Source organism: Python bivittatus, unplaced genomic scaffold, assembly GCF_059951505.1.
Source record: "Python bivittatus isolate LINGU-HERP-01145 unplaced genomic scaffold, Pbiv_v1 ctg000590_np1212, whole genome shotgun sequence".
Lineage (NCBI taxonomy): Eukaryota > Metazoa > Chordata > Lepidosauria > Squamata > Pythonidae > Python > Python bivittatus.
This window is the reverse complement of record NW_028277086.1, coordinates 1416739-1432557: the sequence shown is the minus strand read 5'-3', so window position 1 is coordinate 1432557 and position 15819 is coordinate 1416739. Positions and strand designations below refer to the sequence as shown.

General features: G+C 51.3%; 2 protein-coding genes across 5 annotated transcripts in view; both read left to right on the top strand.

Annotated features, from left to right (window-relative positions):
* The window catches only part of EFR3A (EFR3 homolog A), a 37852-nt gene extending 27331 nt beyond the window's left edge, over positions 1–10521 (top strand). For 3 of the 4 annotated variants that reach the window (XM_088148824.1, XM_088148825.1, XM_088148822.1), the window contains 7 exons: positions 109–176; positions 1642–1769; positions 4767–4855; positions 5509–5557; positions 6149–6252; positions 6884–6933; positions 8031–10521. In XM_088148824.1, coding sequence (XP_088004950.1) covers positions 109–176; positions 1642–1769; positions 4767–4855; positions 5509–5557; positions 6149–6252; positions 6884–6933; positions 8031–8136 — 594 coding nt within the window. In that variant the 3' untranslated portion in view covers positions 8137–10521. The remainder of the gene's footprint in view (positions 1–108; positions 177–1641; positions 1770–4766; positions 4856–5508; positions 5558–6148; positions 6253–6883; positions 6934–8030) is intronic. The other variant, XM_088148826.1, reaches the window with a different exon arrangement.
* Positions 10522–12994: 2473 nt separating this feature from the next.
* VPS28 (VPS28 subunit of ESCRT-I) lies at positions 12995–15812 on the top strand. Its single transcript, XM_088148827.1, has 9 exons — positions 12995–13168; positions 13272–13300; positions 13523–13560; positions 13776–13865; positions 14200–14305; positions 14467–14568; positions 14670–14723; positions 14994–15085; positions 15283–15812. Exons 1-9 carry the CDS (start codon positions 13132–13134, stop codon positions 15398–15400), a joined length of 666 nt encoding a protein of 221 aa, XP_088004953.1. The 5' UTR covers positions 12995–13131; the 3' UTR covers positions 15401–15812.
* The last annotated feature ends 7 nt before the right edge of the window (positions 15813–15819 follow it).

Genomic DNA, 15819 nt, shown 5'->3' with positions numbered 1-15819 from the left:
CACCAAATCTAGGCTTCTGCTCCTCTGCCAACAAAAATTGTGGGCAACAGATTTCATTCTGCTCCGTTCACAAGTTTGAAGGGTTTTTTTCCCCCCACTGCTTTTCAGGTAATTGAAACTAGAACGGTGGAAGCTCCATACTTTTTGCCGGAAACCATATTTCGAGATAAGTGCAGGTAAGTGTTTCTGGTTTGGCTGATAAATGGAAATCAGTCATTACAGCCAGCTCTGAACCTTTAAGATAGAGATGGGGGAAGACGATGCCAAAAACCAGTCCTTGGTCCCCGTGTAGTTTGGGTGCTTCGGTATTCTTCCAAGATATATCCCTTCTCTGAAAGTGCAGATCCCAGCTTACAATACTAAAACTCCTCTTCCTCTCCCCATTTTGAATTATGAAAGATGCGCTGAAAAAAGAATGGGACCAAAATCCAAACAGGATAAGAGAAAACCGTATGGTTATTATATTTGCACTTTTTAATGGCCCTCCATTCCACCAGGATCCCAGCTGAGATCCTGGGAAAAGATGGCAAAACCAAACTAAATCTAAGAATTGCACAAGAACCATTTCAGCAGCGAAACGTCTGTATTGCCATCCTTTTTCATATTCATTTCCTTTTATCTTGAGGAATGAAATTTTCCATTGGGTGGATTTTTCAAAGCACATGGATGTAGTTTTAGCAGTTTCATTTTCATTAGGACATCCTAAAGATGAACCTGCAGCATTTTACTAAATCTGGTGTTAGATTAGATTGGCGTAGTAGGATATTACAGGGAGTCCCCAGTTGAAGAACGAGTTCCGTTCCCAAGGTCGGTCCTTAAGTCGGATTTATATGTCAGCCGGAACAGGATGATTGGATAATACTGTGTACATAGTATCGTGTAATGAACTCAAACCGTTGTGTATTTAACTCGAATTTTGCTACAGTAGACTCCGTTCTTAACTAGGGGTCATCTGTAAACCGGGCTTTCTTAACCCGGGGACTCCCCATATCAATAAAGAAATTCAATGAAGATTTCACTGGGGTCATCCAGCTAAGAGGAAGGAAGTTGAATGGATCGTAAGGAGAAAATTCAGGGGAAAGCTTGAAGCATGTTGTTAAGGCAGTGGGATGCAATGGGCAGGCCAAAATGACCAAAGATGAGACTAGCTCTCTGGAAGGCAGAAGTCACACTGAGGAAGCTCACTATATGAACACCCTGGCAGTTCCCCCAAGCTCTGGGCTAGGAGGGGGTTGAGCTGCCAGGATGATCGGTCTGGCACCTGGGGGAAGGGCACCTTTGTTTTTAACCATGTTTTATGGATTGCTTTGAGCCGCCTAGAATCATTGCGTGAGGTGGGCGGCCATATAAGATAAATGTAAATAAATAAATAAATGCTTTCTACCATCAAAAGAGTTCTGTCCATAGGAAAAGGTTAGAGAAACCTAAGCGGACTGTTCCCTGCCCGCTAGAGGAGGCCAGACATATCCAGTAGCCCAAATTATTGTGGTGAAGTATGGAAGGGAATGACTAAGAAGAGGGATGTCTGCCTGGCTGGCACCCCAGTTGGGAGCCCTGACTTCCCTCTGCAAATTTTTGTTAGAGGTCCACTGATAACCTCACTGATTTTCCCCTTCAATTCTACCAACTTGTTTTTCACAGCATTCCCCAAACCTTTGATAAAGACGACAAGAGCTTGTTTTTCCTGACTCACAAGATCGCTGAATCCTTGGGAGGCAGCGGCTACAGCGTGGAAAGGCTGTCTGTGCCTTATGTGCCCCAGGTGACAGGTGAGATGCTCTGGGCATGGTCTTGCCAGTGGGTGCTTGGGTGACTCAGGACAATTATCGGAGACAACAGACCGGAGAGGAAACAGCTTGGTTTGGGGACCTTGATTGTGAACAAGTAGGATGAAACCACCTCTGTTTCTGTTGGAGATGGGCAATTTGTGGCTGAGCCAATGATGTTGCTGAACTGCAGCTCACAGCCCTGGCTATTCTGGATCTGGAAGGCCACCTGTTGGCCATCCTTGATGCCCTGTTGAAGATGCCTTGGATGCTAAGGACTCCTTTCTTCTCTTTTGTACATCTTGCCCCTTCCGATTTTGCTTCCCCAGGCAGCCACGTTGTCATTTTGCTGGGCCGCTTGACAGTACGCCAGGTGGTCTGCTTTCCCACTAGACAACATAAATGGTAGAAGCCATCTTTGGGGGCAGCAGTGGGGAAAGGTCTGTATGGGCAGAAGCAATGGTCCTTTGGATCACATTTCTTATACCTCTGCCTCAGTTTGACCAGTCATCATTTCATGGTTGTATCAGCCCCACTAAGTAGATCAGACCAGAAAATCAGCTCCACAGGAAGTGTAAAACTACTTTTCTTGAGATGGGCTACAGTCGTGTGAAAAAGAAAGTACACCCTCCTTTGAGTTCTATGGTTTTACGTATCGGGACATAATAAAAATCATCTGGTCCTTAGCAGTTCTCAAAAGTAGGTAAATGCAACCTCAGATGAACAACACATGGCATATTACACATGTCGGACAGATGGCCTCACATTTGACTCTAGATTACTTTGGTATACAGAGGAGTTCATGGTGACTCAATGACTGCAAGATGCCCAGGTCCTGTGGCTGCAAAACAAGCCCAAATCATCACTCCTCCACCACCGTGCTTGATGGTTGGTATGAGATGTTTGTGCTGATATGCTGTGTTTGGTTTTCGCCAAACATGGCGCTGTGCATTATGGCCAAACATCTCCACTTTGGTCTCATCTGTCCAAAGGACAGTGTTCCAGAAGTCTTGTGATTCGTTCAGATGCAACTTTGCAAACCTAAGCCGTGCTGCCATGTTCTTTTTAGAGAGAAGACGCTTTCTCCTGGCAACCCTTCCAAACAAACCATATTTGTTCAGTCTTTTTCTAATTGTACTGTCATGAACTTTAACATTTAACATGCTAACTGAGGCCTGTAGAGTCCGAGATGTAACTCTTGGATTTTTGGCAGTTTCTCTGAGCATTGCACGGTCTGACCTTGGAGCGAATTTGCTGGGATGTCCACTCCTGGGAAGATTGTCTTGAATGTTTTCCACTTGTGAATAATCTTCCTCACTGTAGAATGATGGACTTTAAATTGTTGGAAATGGCCTTATAACCCTTCCCAGATTGATGGGCAGCAACAATTGCTTCTCTAAGATCACTGCTGATGTCTTTACTCTTGGGCATTGTGTTAACACACACCTCAATGCTTGAGACCAGCAGACTCCTAAAACTTAGGCTTTTATAGAGGTAGTCACACTTGCTGATGCTCAATTGATCAGGAGCATTTGATTAGCAGCACCTGGCTGCTACTTAGCCTCTTCATACCTATGGAAGCAATGAGGGTGTACTTAGTTTTTCGCCCATGGCTTCTCCATTTTGGCTTTCTTTTTGTAAAATAACTGACATGGTGTAATATGTCATGTGTTGTTGTTCATCTGAGGTTGTATTTACCTACTTTTGAGAACTGTTAAGGACGAGATGATTTTTATTATGTCCCGATACGTAAAACCATAGAACTCAAAGAGGGTGTACTTTCTTTTTTACACGACCGTGTATCACAGAACCTTGTAAGACTGACTATGCTCCTCCTCCTCCTCCTCCTCCTCCTCCTCCTCCTCCTCCTCCTCCTCCTCCTCCTCCTCCTCCTCCTCCTCCTCCTCCTCCTCCTCCAGTGAATTAGGGAGGTGTCTGTCTGAGCTGCTTCTGAATGCTTTCTTGTTTGTCAGGATTTAAAAAATGTTTCAGCCCTTTTTGCTTAGGTATATTTGCCTGCATATTTCTGTCAAGGTCATCTTCCTTACTCTCTACAGCAGCATTTCTCAGCCTTAAAAATGTTAAGATGGGTGGACTTCTGAGGGTTGAAGTCCACCCATCTTAAAGTTGCTAAGGTTGAGAATCACTCTTCTACAGGTTTTCACTCATATTCCTAATTCCTGAAACCCACTGGTAATCTATCTGTCCGTCCATTCACCTCTGACTTATCAGAATGTGGAATATTGTACACTATAATTTAGATCACCCAAAATGAGAAATATGATCTTTTCTGATGCAGTGGTACCTCGGGTTACGAACTTAATTCGTTCCGTGACTCTGGTCGCAGCCTGAATTGGTTGCAACCCGAAGGAAATTTCCCCATAAGGTTCAATGTAATTACCGTTAATCCGTTCTGGCGTGGAGGACAGGGAGGCGGCTATTGCTTGGAGGGAGAGACCCCCTCCCTACGACCGCGTGTCAGGGGCGGAAAATGGCAGCGGACCACGTGTCAGGGGCGGAAAAATAGCCGCGGACCACGTGTCAGGGGCGGAAAATGGCTGCGGACCACGTGTCAGGGGCGGAAAATGGCTGCGGACCACGTGTCAGGGGCGGAAAATGGCCGCGGACCACGTGTCGGGCGGAAAAATGGCCGCGGACCACGTGTCAGGGGTGGAAAAATGGCCGCAGACGTGTCAGGGGCAGAAAATGGCTGCGGACCACGTGTCAGGGGCGGAAAAATGGCCGCGGACCACGTGTCGGGCGGAAAAATGGCCGCGGACCACGTGTCAGGGGTGGAAAAATGGCCGCAGACCACGTGTCAGGGGCAGAAAATGGCCGCGGACCATGTCATGGGAGGGAAAATGGCCGCGTAACCTGTTCGTACCCCGAGGCGGAGTTCGCAAACCGAAGCAAAATTTTGAGGCCGGAGCTGGTCATAACCCGAAAAGTTCGTTAACAGAAGCGTTCCTAACCCGAGGTTCCACTGTATTATGTGTGTAGATGAGGACAGGCTGTCCCGAAGGAAGAGTATTGTGGATACGGTGTCCATTCAGGTGGACATTCTTCCTGGCAATGGCGCAGAAGATAAGGTAGGTCCATCTGATCATGGAACATCTTGCAGCTTAGGAAAAACTTTTGCTTTTCTTACTCATTCAGGAAAACTCCCATCAGGCTGTTTTGTTTGTCCCGGAGTTATTGGTGATGGGGTAGCCCTACAGTTGCATGCGAAGGTCTAGGCTGGTCTGTTTGTCTCAGTAAATCCCTAAGTGAAGAGAAGATGGCGTAGCTTCTACATGGTAGAGGGTTAAACGAGATACCTTTCTGCAAATCTGAATGCACAGTTCCCATGTACAATTCTTTGCAGATTCAAAATAAGAAAGTGTGAATATGGCAGGTGCAGAAGCTTGGATATCCTTTCAGTCAGCAGTTCATGCCATCTTCTCTGGTCGAAATAACGGCTTCCAAACATTTCCAAAACCAGCTGGGAGTCTTTCTAATCTTACTTTTAGAATGTTTTCCCACATTTCCTGCCAGAACTCTTCTAGCTCAGAAATACTCTTGAGTCCCCTTGCAGGTACATCCTCTCAAGCATATAGTGACTTTTAGGTGGCTAATTGTTGTTTCCTCCTTGCATCCCCCTCTTGCTAAATCATTAGAAAGAGCTCAACATCACAGTTAATTATATATTTTCCTTATTGTTCAACGGTTAGTGTGATTGAAGCAAAATATCTCTCCCCTCCAGGTCAACAGCATGGAGGAAATTACCTTTGAAGCACTGAAGAAGGCTATAGGTAAAATGTATCACAATGTATAGTAAAATTAATCCTCCTTCCTACCCCCGTCCTCTTCTTTTGCACTCTGACAAGCAGTGGTTCTTTTCCAAGAATGTGACCATAGGCCTGGTACTGTGGCTTGGATCTCTTCAGGTAAACAATCAGGGGTGAGGAAATATGATCTCATGTTTGATATCTCATTTAATGTTAATGATGTGTGGAATTAGACCCCACACTGGATCAGGTTCATCCACTAAAGAGTCTGAACTAATAACCCTCCAACCAAACCAAGGTTTTCTTTTTAAATATTATTCACTTATTAAATGAGTAACTCAGAAATGTATATTGAATCAGATACGGTGGAATGCTAGGTGTCCCCGAACTTCCCCGAACTGCCCTGGAGTGACTCTGTCCTCTTGCAGGCTGCAGATACTCTTACTCTAAAGGAGGCCTGCACAGCTGGACTGAGACTTGAGTCCCAGGCAAACTGCTTCAACTAGGATGTTTGGGGAACTGCTTCACCGTGTATTTTGGGGCAAGGGCTTCATTTTTCTCTCTTTCTTTCTTCATCCCATTCTACATTTTTTAAAAAATTACCAACTTCTAAAGATAATACTGGCCTCGAAGAGCAGGAGAAGGAGAAGAGGCGCCTCGTAATTGAGAAGTTTCAGAAAGCCCCCTTCGAAGAGATCGCAGCCCAGTGTGAAACCAAGGTGAGCCAAGCAGGCTGGGCCTGCTTCCACAGCCCCCTGCTTGGGAGCCCAGATAGCCTGTGCATGGCGGCCGAAAGGAGTGAGAGACTGGCAGGCCAGGTCAGGACTCCACAGCTCCAGCAGCTGGGGTGACTGAGGGTCTCCTTTTCCCCTTGCCACGCTGATGGTACCACCTTTCCCGACAAGGGTGGAGGGCTGGGAGAAACAACCGGGTCATCATGTTTTATTCCCCATAATGAAGGGTGTGGTGTGCAAAGTAGGAGGGGGCGGCAGAATCCTTCACTGTCCCTTTTGTGGCTGGTGGATGGGAACTGGCGTCCAGAGGAGGGTTGCCAGATTGAAACCCCTGGCCAAAGAAGAAAGTCCCTGTTAAAGACTCTGGCTTGATAGAGTAGGAACAAGACTGTAGTTGGTGGCAAAAGCACTGCCTTCTGTCTTTGGGAGATGTAGGAAGATGGAAGTGAAACCGAGGGTATCGTGCTACGGCATTTTTCTCCCTGGGACTCTCTTTCCTGCTTCATCAGTGCCCGTCAGTGTGGGATAATGTGGGATGTGCGGGGCCTCAAGAAAACGAAGGAAGGAATCGTGCCTTCAGTATTATCAGATCTCACTCAGTCTGTTTTCCTTCCAGGCAAACCTCCTCCATGACCGACTGGCTCAGATATTGGAGCTCACCATTCGGTAAGGGGAAAGGCTCCCATCTGGGAAAGGCCCTGTGCTGCCCTTATTGGCAGCCTCGCTGAACAGAGCCCCCTTGTGCCTGAGAGAACCCTATCCCTGGGCAAGAGAAGCTGGTTGACACGATTGGAGCTTGGAGTCATGAGGTCAAAGGGTGGGAAATTCAGGGAAGACAAAAGGGCTGTTTCAAGTAAGCCTTGTTCACATTTTTCCTGGGTAAACCAGCAATCAGAGATGCCCTGGTCAAATGGGGATGCCTTGGTATCCATTCACTTTCTGATTTTTTTTCAATGTTTCAAAGAAAAAAAATGGCAGAAATCTATTTGGGCTTAGTGTCAGCCCCTGAAAGTGCAGGTACCCACTTACCCACTGCTCATTCAGCGACCATTCAAAGTTACAGTGGTGCTGAAAAAGGAGATTTACGACTGGTCCTTGAATTTGCGGCCATAACAGCATCCCCACAGTCACATGATCGTGATTCAGGTGCTTGGCAACCAGTGCACATTTACGATGGTCACAGTGTCCCATGGTTATGTGGTCACCATTTGTGACCTTCACAGCCAGCTTCCAACAAGCAAAGTCAGTAAGGAAGCCGGCAGGAAGTCACAAGTCACAGTCATGTGACATCCACTTAACAACTGTGGTGATTCACTTTATAACCACAGCGGGAACTGACGTCATAAGTCGGACATGGTCAGTGATGTTTCACTTTATGACCACATTGCTTAGTGATGGAGTTGCTGGTCCCAATTGTGGTCGGTAAGTGAGGACTACCTGTAATCTTTTTGTCCTGATAAGTTGGTTCTCAGTAACAATTGCTGGATTAACCAGAGTCTGTGTTAGTCTCTGTTGGCTTTGATTACTTTTCCACCCTACCATGTACTTTTACTGTTCAAGCAGTAGATAGATTGCTAACTGTCTCCAGTAGCAAAAACAACAATTTAGGGATAAATACATTCCAAGACCCCAGAGAAGCCATTTTGGATCTGACTTTACCAAAAACCTGGGTTCGGAGCTTACTGAGATGTTGCAGAAAGACAGAATGCTGACTTCACAGTGGCTAGGTACGCACTGTAATCATTCTCGTGTTTCTCTTACAGCCCCCCTCCCAGTCCTTCTGGAACACTGACCATCACTGCGGGATGCCCCCATTACCAATCTGTTCCCGTCTATGAGATGAAGTTTCCAGATCTTTGTGTGTATTGAGAGTCTTCAGGCCTCTGCTGGGAATTGTTTAGTCTTAGAGCACACGCTGTGTAAAGTCCAGAGCTCTTCTCACTCTTTCCCTGTCACATTTTAATAGAGCTTTCAGAAATAGTCCTGAACAGAAAGTGCAGTTAGGCTGGGATTGTGCCTGAAAGATCTTATTTTGTACACTCTACTCCTGAAGTTGTTGTGAAGAAAAATGAAAAGCAGAAGACAATTTATTTTTGGCAGCTGGTTTTATGGTTTAGAAATAGAGAGTGCTTAGGCTAGAAGCCAGAGGCCCACAATTCTACTTTGTCTAGAAGTTACCAGGCTACCTATCAAACTCTGAGCTGGCTTGTTTACTATCAGTCGTTTTTGCAACACAAAACTTAAGCACCTTACACAATGCTAGGTCAGCACTTTGCTATCAACTAAATGATGATGCTAAATACTAGGCCACACTGAAGAACTGGCATGTGTCCCCATCATAGTAGTTAATCTGAACCATAATTTGCTTTCTCAGAATTCCATACTCTTGCAAATTGCTGTCACATGCACTGTTCTGGTAAAGAAAAGCCTCCTTTTGAGCATTAAAGCCTGCAATATTTTTCATGTCTTAAAAATGTCTAGTCTACACCCCGTACTTTGGGAAAAAATGTATTTTTGCTGTGCAGCGATATATAAATTATATAAATATATATATTTAGTATAGCACAAGATATTAAGGGCATTTTAAAATGATAGGGTTTTTAAAAACAAATTTCTGAAATTGTAATAGAAGAGCTGGTTATTCTATGAATTATTTCTCTCTGTAGTATAGTGGTAAAAATAGTGATATTTTGTTAACTGAAAAAAGAAAACCTGGATGGAGCATCTAGGGAACTTAGAATTTTTATTGTAATGCACACGTCCCCCTTCTTTTCCATCTGCCAACTGCCCTTCTTTCCCCAAGGCTAGAATATGTCTCCCTCCTGGTCTAGAGACCGAAGCTTTCTGAGGACTTTCTGCTTAACACCCATTGCACGAGGGTTGTTTTTTTTTTTTAAATGTTTAGCCCATCCTGCAAATATCTTCAAAAGCCCAGTAACCGCTGGCAAGCTTTTGTAATCTAAGGCCCACACTGTCTTCAGCTGCCTGGGTCAGTTTGCTGATGAAAGTGGGGCAGGGTGGGGGAAACAGATCTCTTTGGCATAGTAGTTTTTTACCTAAGAGAAATGAATTGGGGAGAAGTCAGGTCCTAGGATTTTTTTTTTTTTGGACCAACCTATTGAAAGAGCTGAACTCAGGAGGTACTCACTGTAACCAAGCCCTTTTTTTCAGTTTGACAGCGCAATCACAGCTCTTAGTGGAGGACGAAACCGCCTCTTTCGCACAGCATTCCCCTGTGATTGCAGCTGCTCCGCCCTCCCGCCCTGCTCAGACGAGGCGCAGCGCCCCTCGCAGGACGCCCGGTGCCTTTTCTTGGCACCCTTAGCGCCCCCTTTTTGGTTTTGGAAGGTAAGCTGTATGGGCGTCTGATGTCATCCCAGTGGTGTCTTGCTGAAAAGCAAAAGGCAAGGGGGCCCTCCACACAGCTGTCTTTTTCCGGAGCGTGGCTGCTTTTGCACAAAATCAGAGGAAAGGCCGGATGCCCTCTCATCTTCACCCGGGCAGCCTGTGGCCGGTCCTGCTCTGTCCCGCCGCTTCCCACTCAGCTCTGCATGCCACAGATGCCTCGCCTTGCCTTGCCTTGCCTTTCATGCCCCATCCGCTGAACTGCATCCATGTTTCGTTGTTGTATTCCACAGTGGAACTTCTACATTTCCCACACTCTTGTTGCTCTTGTGTGGCGTTTAACGGGGTGGGGAAACGCGCAAACAGAAGCGGTCATCTTTTGAGGAGGGGCTGCCTCCCTGGGTCTAAAAGTACTCATTCCATTGTGCATTACGCTGGCATGGAAGAGCACAGTATCCTGTATAGACAGTGTCCTGACGCTGGTCAAGGAAACCAACCCGGCCCCCTGGCTGGCTTTGTGACAACTCCTTGGACTCCAAGAGCTCTGGAGAGTGTCCGATGCAAAGGCCTGCGTACTTGATCAACTGTGCTCATGGCAGTGTTGGTGTTGCTTGAATGTTTGTCATTTGGAAGTCCTGCTGGTAGTTTTATATATTCCAGGCTGTTCCTCAGCATTTCAGCTACTATATTTAAAAGAATGCATAGCTTTTCATAGGCATTTTATTTTAACGCAAAAATGAATATTGTTCTACTACAGAGGACAGTCGTAACAACTGAATTATCTGTTTCACCAATGCTTCGGTAGATGCATTCTGCGCTCTCTGTAATGAGCTGTTTGATTAAATGTAAGAACACTGTGCAAATCCACTTGTAAGCAATAAAATTTTACATAAAGGAGGAATCACACAATATGAATCAGGTTTTTTTCTCCTATTTTAAGGCTTTTATTGACATTTATGTAATGGAAGCAATTCTGGGCTGGGAGATAGTGAGGTATCTGCCTTTCGGCATAGGAGGGAAAGTGTAGCAGGGATGAGCCACCTGTAGGGCGCCTGGCCACCCCCCTTACCGGCAGCCTGCAAAACTGTTCAAGATTGCTTATTAGGAAGAATCCCCAAGCCAGGCCATATATTCTGTCCTCTCCCTCTGCAGTCATGCACACTGCTTACCGTTCTGCTCCACACAGCCTCGGGCTGCAATAAAAACAGGGATTAATAATATCATTTCCAGCCATAAGAAGAGTGTCCAACCCTGGGGCTTGAGAAGGTTTGATCTCATCTTCCTTTCAGCCTGCTGGAGAGCCACTGCTGGCAGCCTGAGTGAACTCAATGGAGCCCAAAGACCCCACTCAGTATGAGGCAGCAGCATCTTTTGTCCCCCTCCCCAGCACAGCTTTTCCCAACCAAGTCCACCAGATGCCTTGGACTACAACTCCAATCATTCCTGATCTCGAACTCCTGTGAACAGACTGCTACCAAGAATAATCCACAGGGCAGACCAGGAAGGTACATTGGAGATGTCACCTAGCTGGGTAATGAAAGGTTTGCAAGAGAAGAACCAAGCTCAGAAAACCCCAAGGGCTCCACAGTTCAACCCTGAGCTACACATACTCGCCTCTATTGAGATCAGGAAGAGGAGTGGGGAAACATTGTTTGCTGTCACCAATAACTTTCAGCTAAAGCCATAGCTTTCAGACCACCCTGTTCTTCCTTACTGACAGCTATTGAACTGAAAGCAGCTATTCTACATGATGCCAACTCAGCCCCCACCTCAAGGGCATAGCTAGGGTGGAAAGGGCTCCTGACAAATCAGCAAGATGGTCCCTCAAACCATGCAAACTAAGATCAAGCACAGCCAGAGTACAATAAAAACAAACACCAAGTTCTGCAGCCAACCAAAACAAAGCAGTGTACAGGTAGTCCTTGACTTACGCCCATTCATTTAACGCCTGTTCGAAGTTACAACAGCACTGAAAAAGTGACTTACAACTGGTCCTTACAGTTACGACCGTTGCAGCATCCTGTGGTCACCTGATCAAACTTTGGGCACTTGGCCACTGGCACGTATTTACAATGGCGGCAGCATCCCGGGGTCACGTGATCATCATTTGTGACCTTCCCAGGGGCTTCCAACAAGCAGTCAATGGGAGAAGCTGGATTTGCTTAACGACTGCGGCAAGAAAGGTCATAAAATCAGGCACGACTCATTTAACTGCGCTGCTTTGCACCGGAGGTTCCGGTCCCAACTGTGGTCCTAAGTCAAGGACTGCTATACCGAGATCAAGAGCGTACAAAAAGCGCACCGGTAGTAAGGCGAGCAGCCGAACCAAACCTTTATTAAAAGAGCAACAGCTGACTTGGCGGGCGGGCTGGCGGGCGGGCACACAGAGGTGCGGTCCTCCTCTCCCCCTACTCCTGCCTGGGCTGCGGGGCTCAGGGCGGAACATCCACGCGGCAGACGTGCGGGGGGGGAGGCGGCCAGCGCCATCCTACCCCGCCGGGCCGCCCAGACGAGCGCCGGGCCCAGCAGCGCGCGGGGGAAGGCCGGGGGCGCCTTTCGAAGCTTTTCTTGCTATCCGCAGGTGCCGAGGAAGCCGCCTGGCCGAGCCGGCCCTTCTCCCAGTACCCGGGCCTTTCTCCGGAGCTCCCGGAGCCCCAGGCGGGCCGCAGCCTGCACGGGCGCCGCCTCTTCCTCTCTTCCGAAGGCAGACGAGCCGGCGAGTTTCCAAGGGAACGTGGGAGAGCGGCACCGCCCCTCCGCCCGCGCTCCCCCGGCGTGCAGCGCGCCAGCCGAGCACCCGGAAGCGGCCCGCTCTGCCCCGCCGTCTGTGGCCGGAGGACCGGAAGCGGGCGTGGCCAGGCGGCTGGGTGGGCGGGAGAGCCGCAGCTCCGGCAGCGGCGCGCCGCTCCTCCCACCCGGGGACAACGCGGGGCCGCCCCCTTTCTCCTCCGGAGGCGGGAGCGCCGCGCCGCGCCCCTCACCCCCGCCCGCGCGGACGGCCTGCGCGTCTCCCCGCGGCCCCCGCCGGCGTGGCAGGGCTCGGAGAGGGCCGCCGGGGCTCAAGGGCGCAGAACCCTCCGGGCGTGGCCCGGCCCTGCCCCGGCTCGGCCTCGCGGGCGTCCGGCCCTGCGGCGGTCCCGGGGCCGCTCGGGCGCAGCGGGCACCGCGGCCGAGTAGAGCCGAAGGCCTCCGGGGCGGCGGGAGCGGAAGGGGCGTCCCCCGGGCTCGCGGCCAGGCAGCCGGGCCGGGCGCGGAGAGGCCGAGCGCGGGGGCGGAGCGAGGGCGGCTCCGGCCCCGCCCAGCCGAGCGCCGAGCGGAGCAGGCCCGGCGAGCCGAGCGCCGAGCGCCGAGCGCCGCCGCCCCAGCCCGCCATCTTCTCGGAAGCAGGCCGGCGCGTCGGCGGGGCGAGGGCTACCCGGGCGGGAGCGACGGATTGGGCCGCGCCCGCGCCTGCGCCCGCGCCTGCGCCGCCGTGCCCCCGCAGCTCCCCGGCGCCGGGCCGCCCGCCGCGACGGAAGGATGTTCCACGGGATCCCCGCCAACGCCGGGACGGGAGGTGAGGCCTGGGCTCCGCGGGCCCCGGGCAGGGGGCGATGGGGGGGCGGGCCCGGGCCCCGGCGCGCGGGCGGCGCTGACCCCTGCTCTCCCTCTTCTTCCAGCCCCGGGGAACAAGCCGGAACTCTACGAGGCAAGTCGCTCTTCGCGGGCCCGGTGGCGGCGGCGGCGGCGCCTCCCCGGCTCGGGGTGGGGCGGGGACGCCGGGGGGCGCGCCCGCCGGCCGCTCGGGCACCGCCGCGCGCCCCTTCCCGGGAGCGGCTCTCCCGCGGGCCTGAGGGGCGGGGGTCCGCTCGCCCCGCCCCGCCCCGCCCCGCCCCCGAGCCCGGTGCGACCCTGCGCTCTTCCCTTGCAGGAGGTGAAGCTGTACAAGAACGCCCGGGAGCGCGAGAAGTGAGTGGCCCCCGCCGCCCGCGCCCTTCGCCGGGGGGGCGCCGCGCAGCGGCCGGGAGACCCCCCGCGGTGGGGCTGGCCCGGCCTACCCGGGGGCGTTTGGGCCAGGCGGGGGCAGGGCAGAGGCGGGGCAGGGGGCCCCGGCGGCCTGCGCCGAGTCAGGCCCTCCGTGCCCGAGGGCCCCGATCCAAGGGATCCTTCCCGCTCGGTTCCAGGTACGACAACATGGCCGAGCTGTTTGCGGTGGTGAAGACCATGCAGGCCTTGGAGAAAGCCTACATCAAGGACTGCGTCAACCCCAACGAGTAAGTCTGAAAGCGCTCGCGGGAGGAGAAGGAAGGAGCAGAGGAAAACGGAGAGGACGGATCTGTTGGCCAGAGAAAGCTTTCTGAAACGAGGGCCCGGGAGGAGCCCCGGTCTCTTCTGGGTCTCTTCTGGGTGACGTTTATCAAACGGCTCAGGGCAGGGTTGCTGTGTGCCGGTAGAAGCAGCGCCAGTTAACCGCCTCTCCTCTCCTGACGGAGCGACACCCACCTCCAGCAGCCCCAGCGCTCCGGCCTCGCCAGCCGCTGCTGAGGAGGGGCCAGATCCCTCCCTCCTCCGCTGCTCACTGGGCCCTGCCCTCCCTGGCCCTTCCAGGTACACCGCCGCCTGCTCCCGCCTCCTGGTCCAGTATAAGGCTGCGTTCAAGCAGGTGCAAGGCCTGGAGATCAACTCAATCGATGACTTTTGCCGCAGGTTTCGGGTAAGCAGTCGAGCACGGGGCGGGGGGAGTTTGCACAAACAGCACTGGGAGGTTGAGAGAGGGCCGCAGCTGGCCTCGTGACAGAGGAAGGAGAGCCAGTCCCAGGCCTGTCCGGAGCGGGTGACCGCCATGAGAAGTGGCCCTCTCTCTTCCCTTCGCAGCTTGACTGCCCACTGGCCATGGAGAGGATCAAGGAGGATCGGCCCATCACCATCAAGGATGACAAGGGCAACCTCAACCGCTGCATCGCAGACATTGTGTCGGTAGGCCGGGGGACCGGTGGGAGACCCGGGGGAGCTTCACAGGATGCACCGACCTCCTCTGCCCTGCTTGACTGGGGGTGGGGGGCCATTTTCTCTTCCAGCTCTTTATCACGGTGATGGACAAGCTGCGCTTGGAAATCCGGGCCATGGATGAGGTGAGCAAACCGGTCACGCAAGTTGTCTCTGGGGAAGAGTTCGAAGCAACTGCTGCTGTGGGCTTACTTGGGTTGAAGCCCAAGTTCGTGCATAGGCTGGGTTGCAAACAGGAGCGGCTGGCAAAGGATTCATGTAAGATTTGTGCCGTTCTCCCAAATCCTGTTTGGCTGGTAGATAATTAGTTTCTGCATTTGCTTCGTTCAGTGCTCTGGATAGGAAATAATGGAGACTGAGCAAGGAAGATGAGTGTCCTCTCTCCTCTTCCACAGATCCAGCCAGATCTGCGGGAATTGATGGAAACCATGAACCGCATGAGCCATTTGCCCCCGGACTTTGAAGGGCGGCAGAAAGTAAATCAATGGTGAGCTCTTTCCTGGGGGAATAGAAAGACCTGTGCTGATGTTCTGACCTAGCACTCTGTTCTAAGGTGGGAAGGGGGCCAGAAAGGCAGGACTGGGCAAAGGAACCGGAGGTATAGGAACAAAAGCCAATTCTTTTTTCCCCCGGGGAAAGCAAGCGGGGTCACTAGTCTTGTGATCAGGATCTGTTTCTCTCTAGGCTGCAGACACTGAGCGGGATGTCGGCTTCTGATGAACTGGATGATTCTCAGGTCCGCCAGATGCTCTTCGATCTGGAGTCAGCCTACAACGCTTTCAACCGCTTCCTGCACTCGTGAGGCCAAGAGTGGCCGGGCCCGCCTGCCAGGGCTGAGATACCCATTCTGCAGAGGGAAAATGCAACAGGTGCCCTTGGGCTCCACTCTGTGTACACGTGGTCCTGAAGGCTGTTGAGTGTCCGTATGCCCGTTCCTCCTCTGAGTGCAAGGACTCTACTTTCCCTTCTTTTTGAAAAAGAGGAAGCCCCCTGTCGATACCTACATTTTACAACTCTGCTTTCATTGCATAGGTTGCATCGCAGAGATAGTTACACCATGGGGGTGGGGCCATGGACCCAGCCCCTTCTTTTGCAGCCTTGAATTGGGGAGCAGTAGCTTATTGGGGGTGCGTGTATTTATTTGGGTTTTGCTTTCGCCTCAGAGAGGCAGACGTTCTTCGGTCTGAAGCAAATAAAATCTTTCTACAATTAAACCCGTGG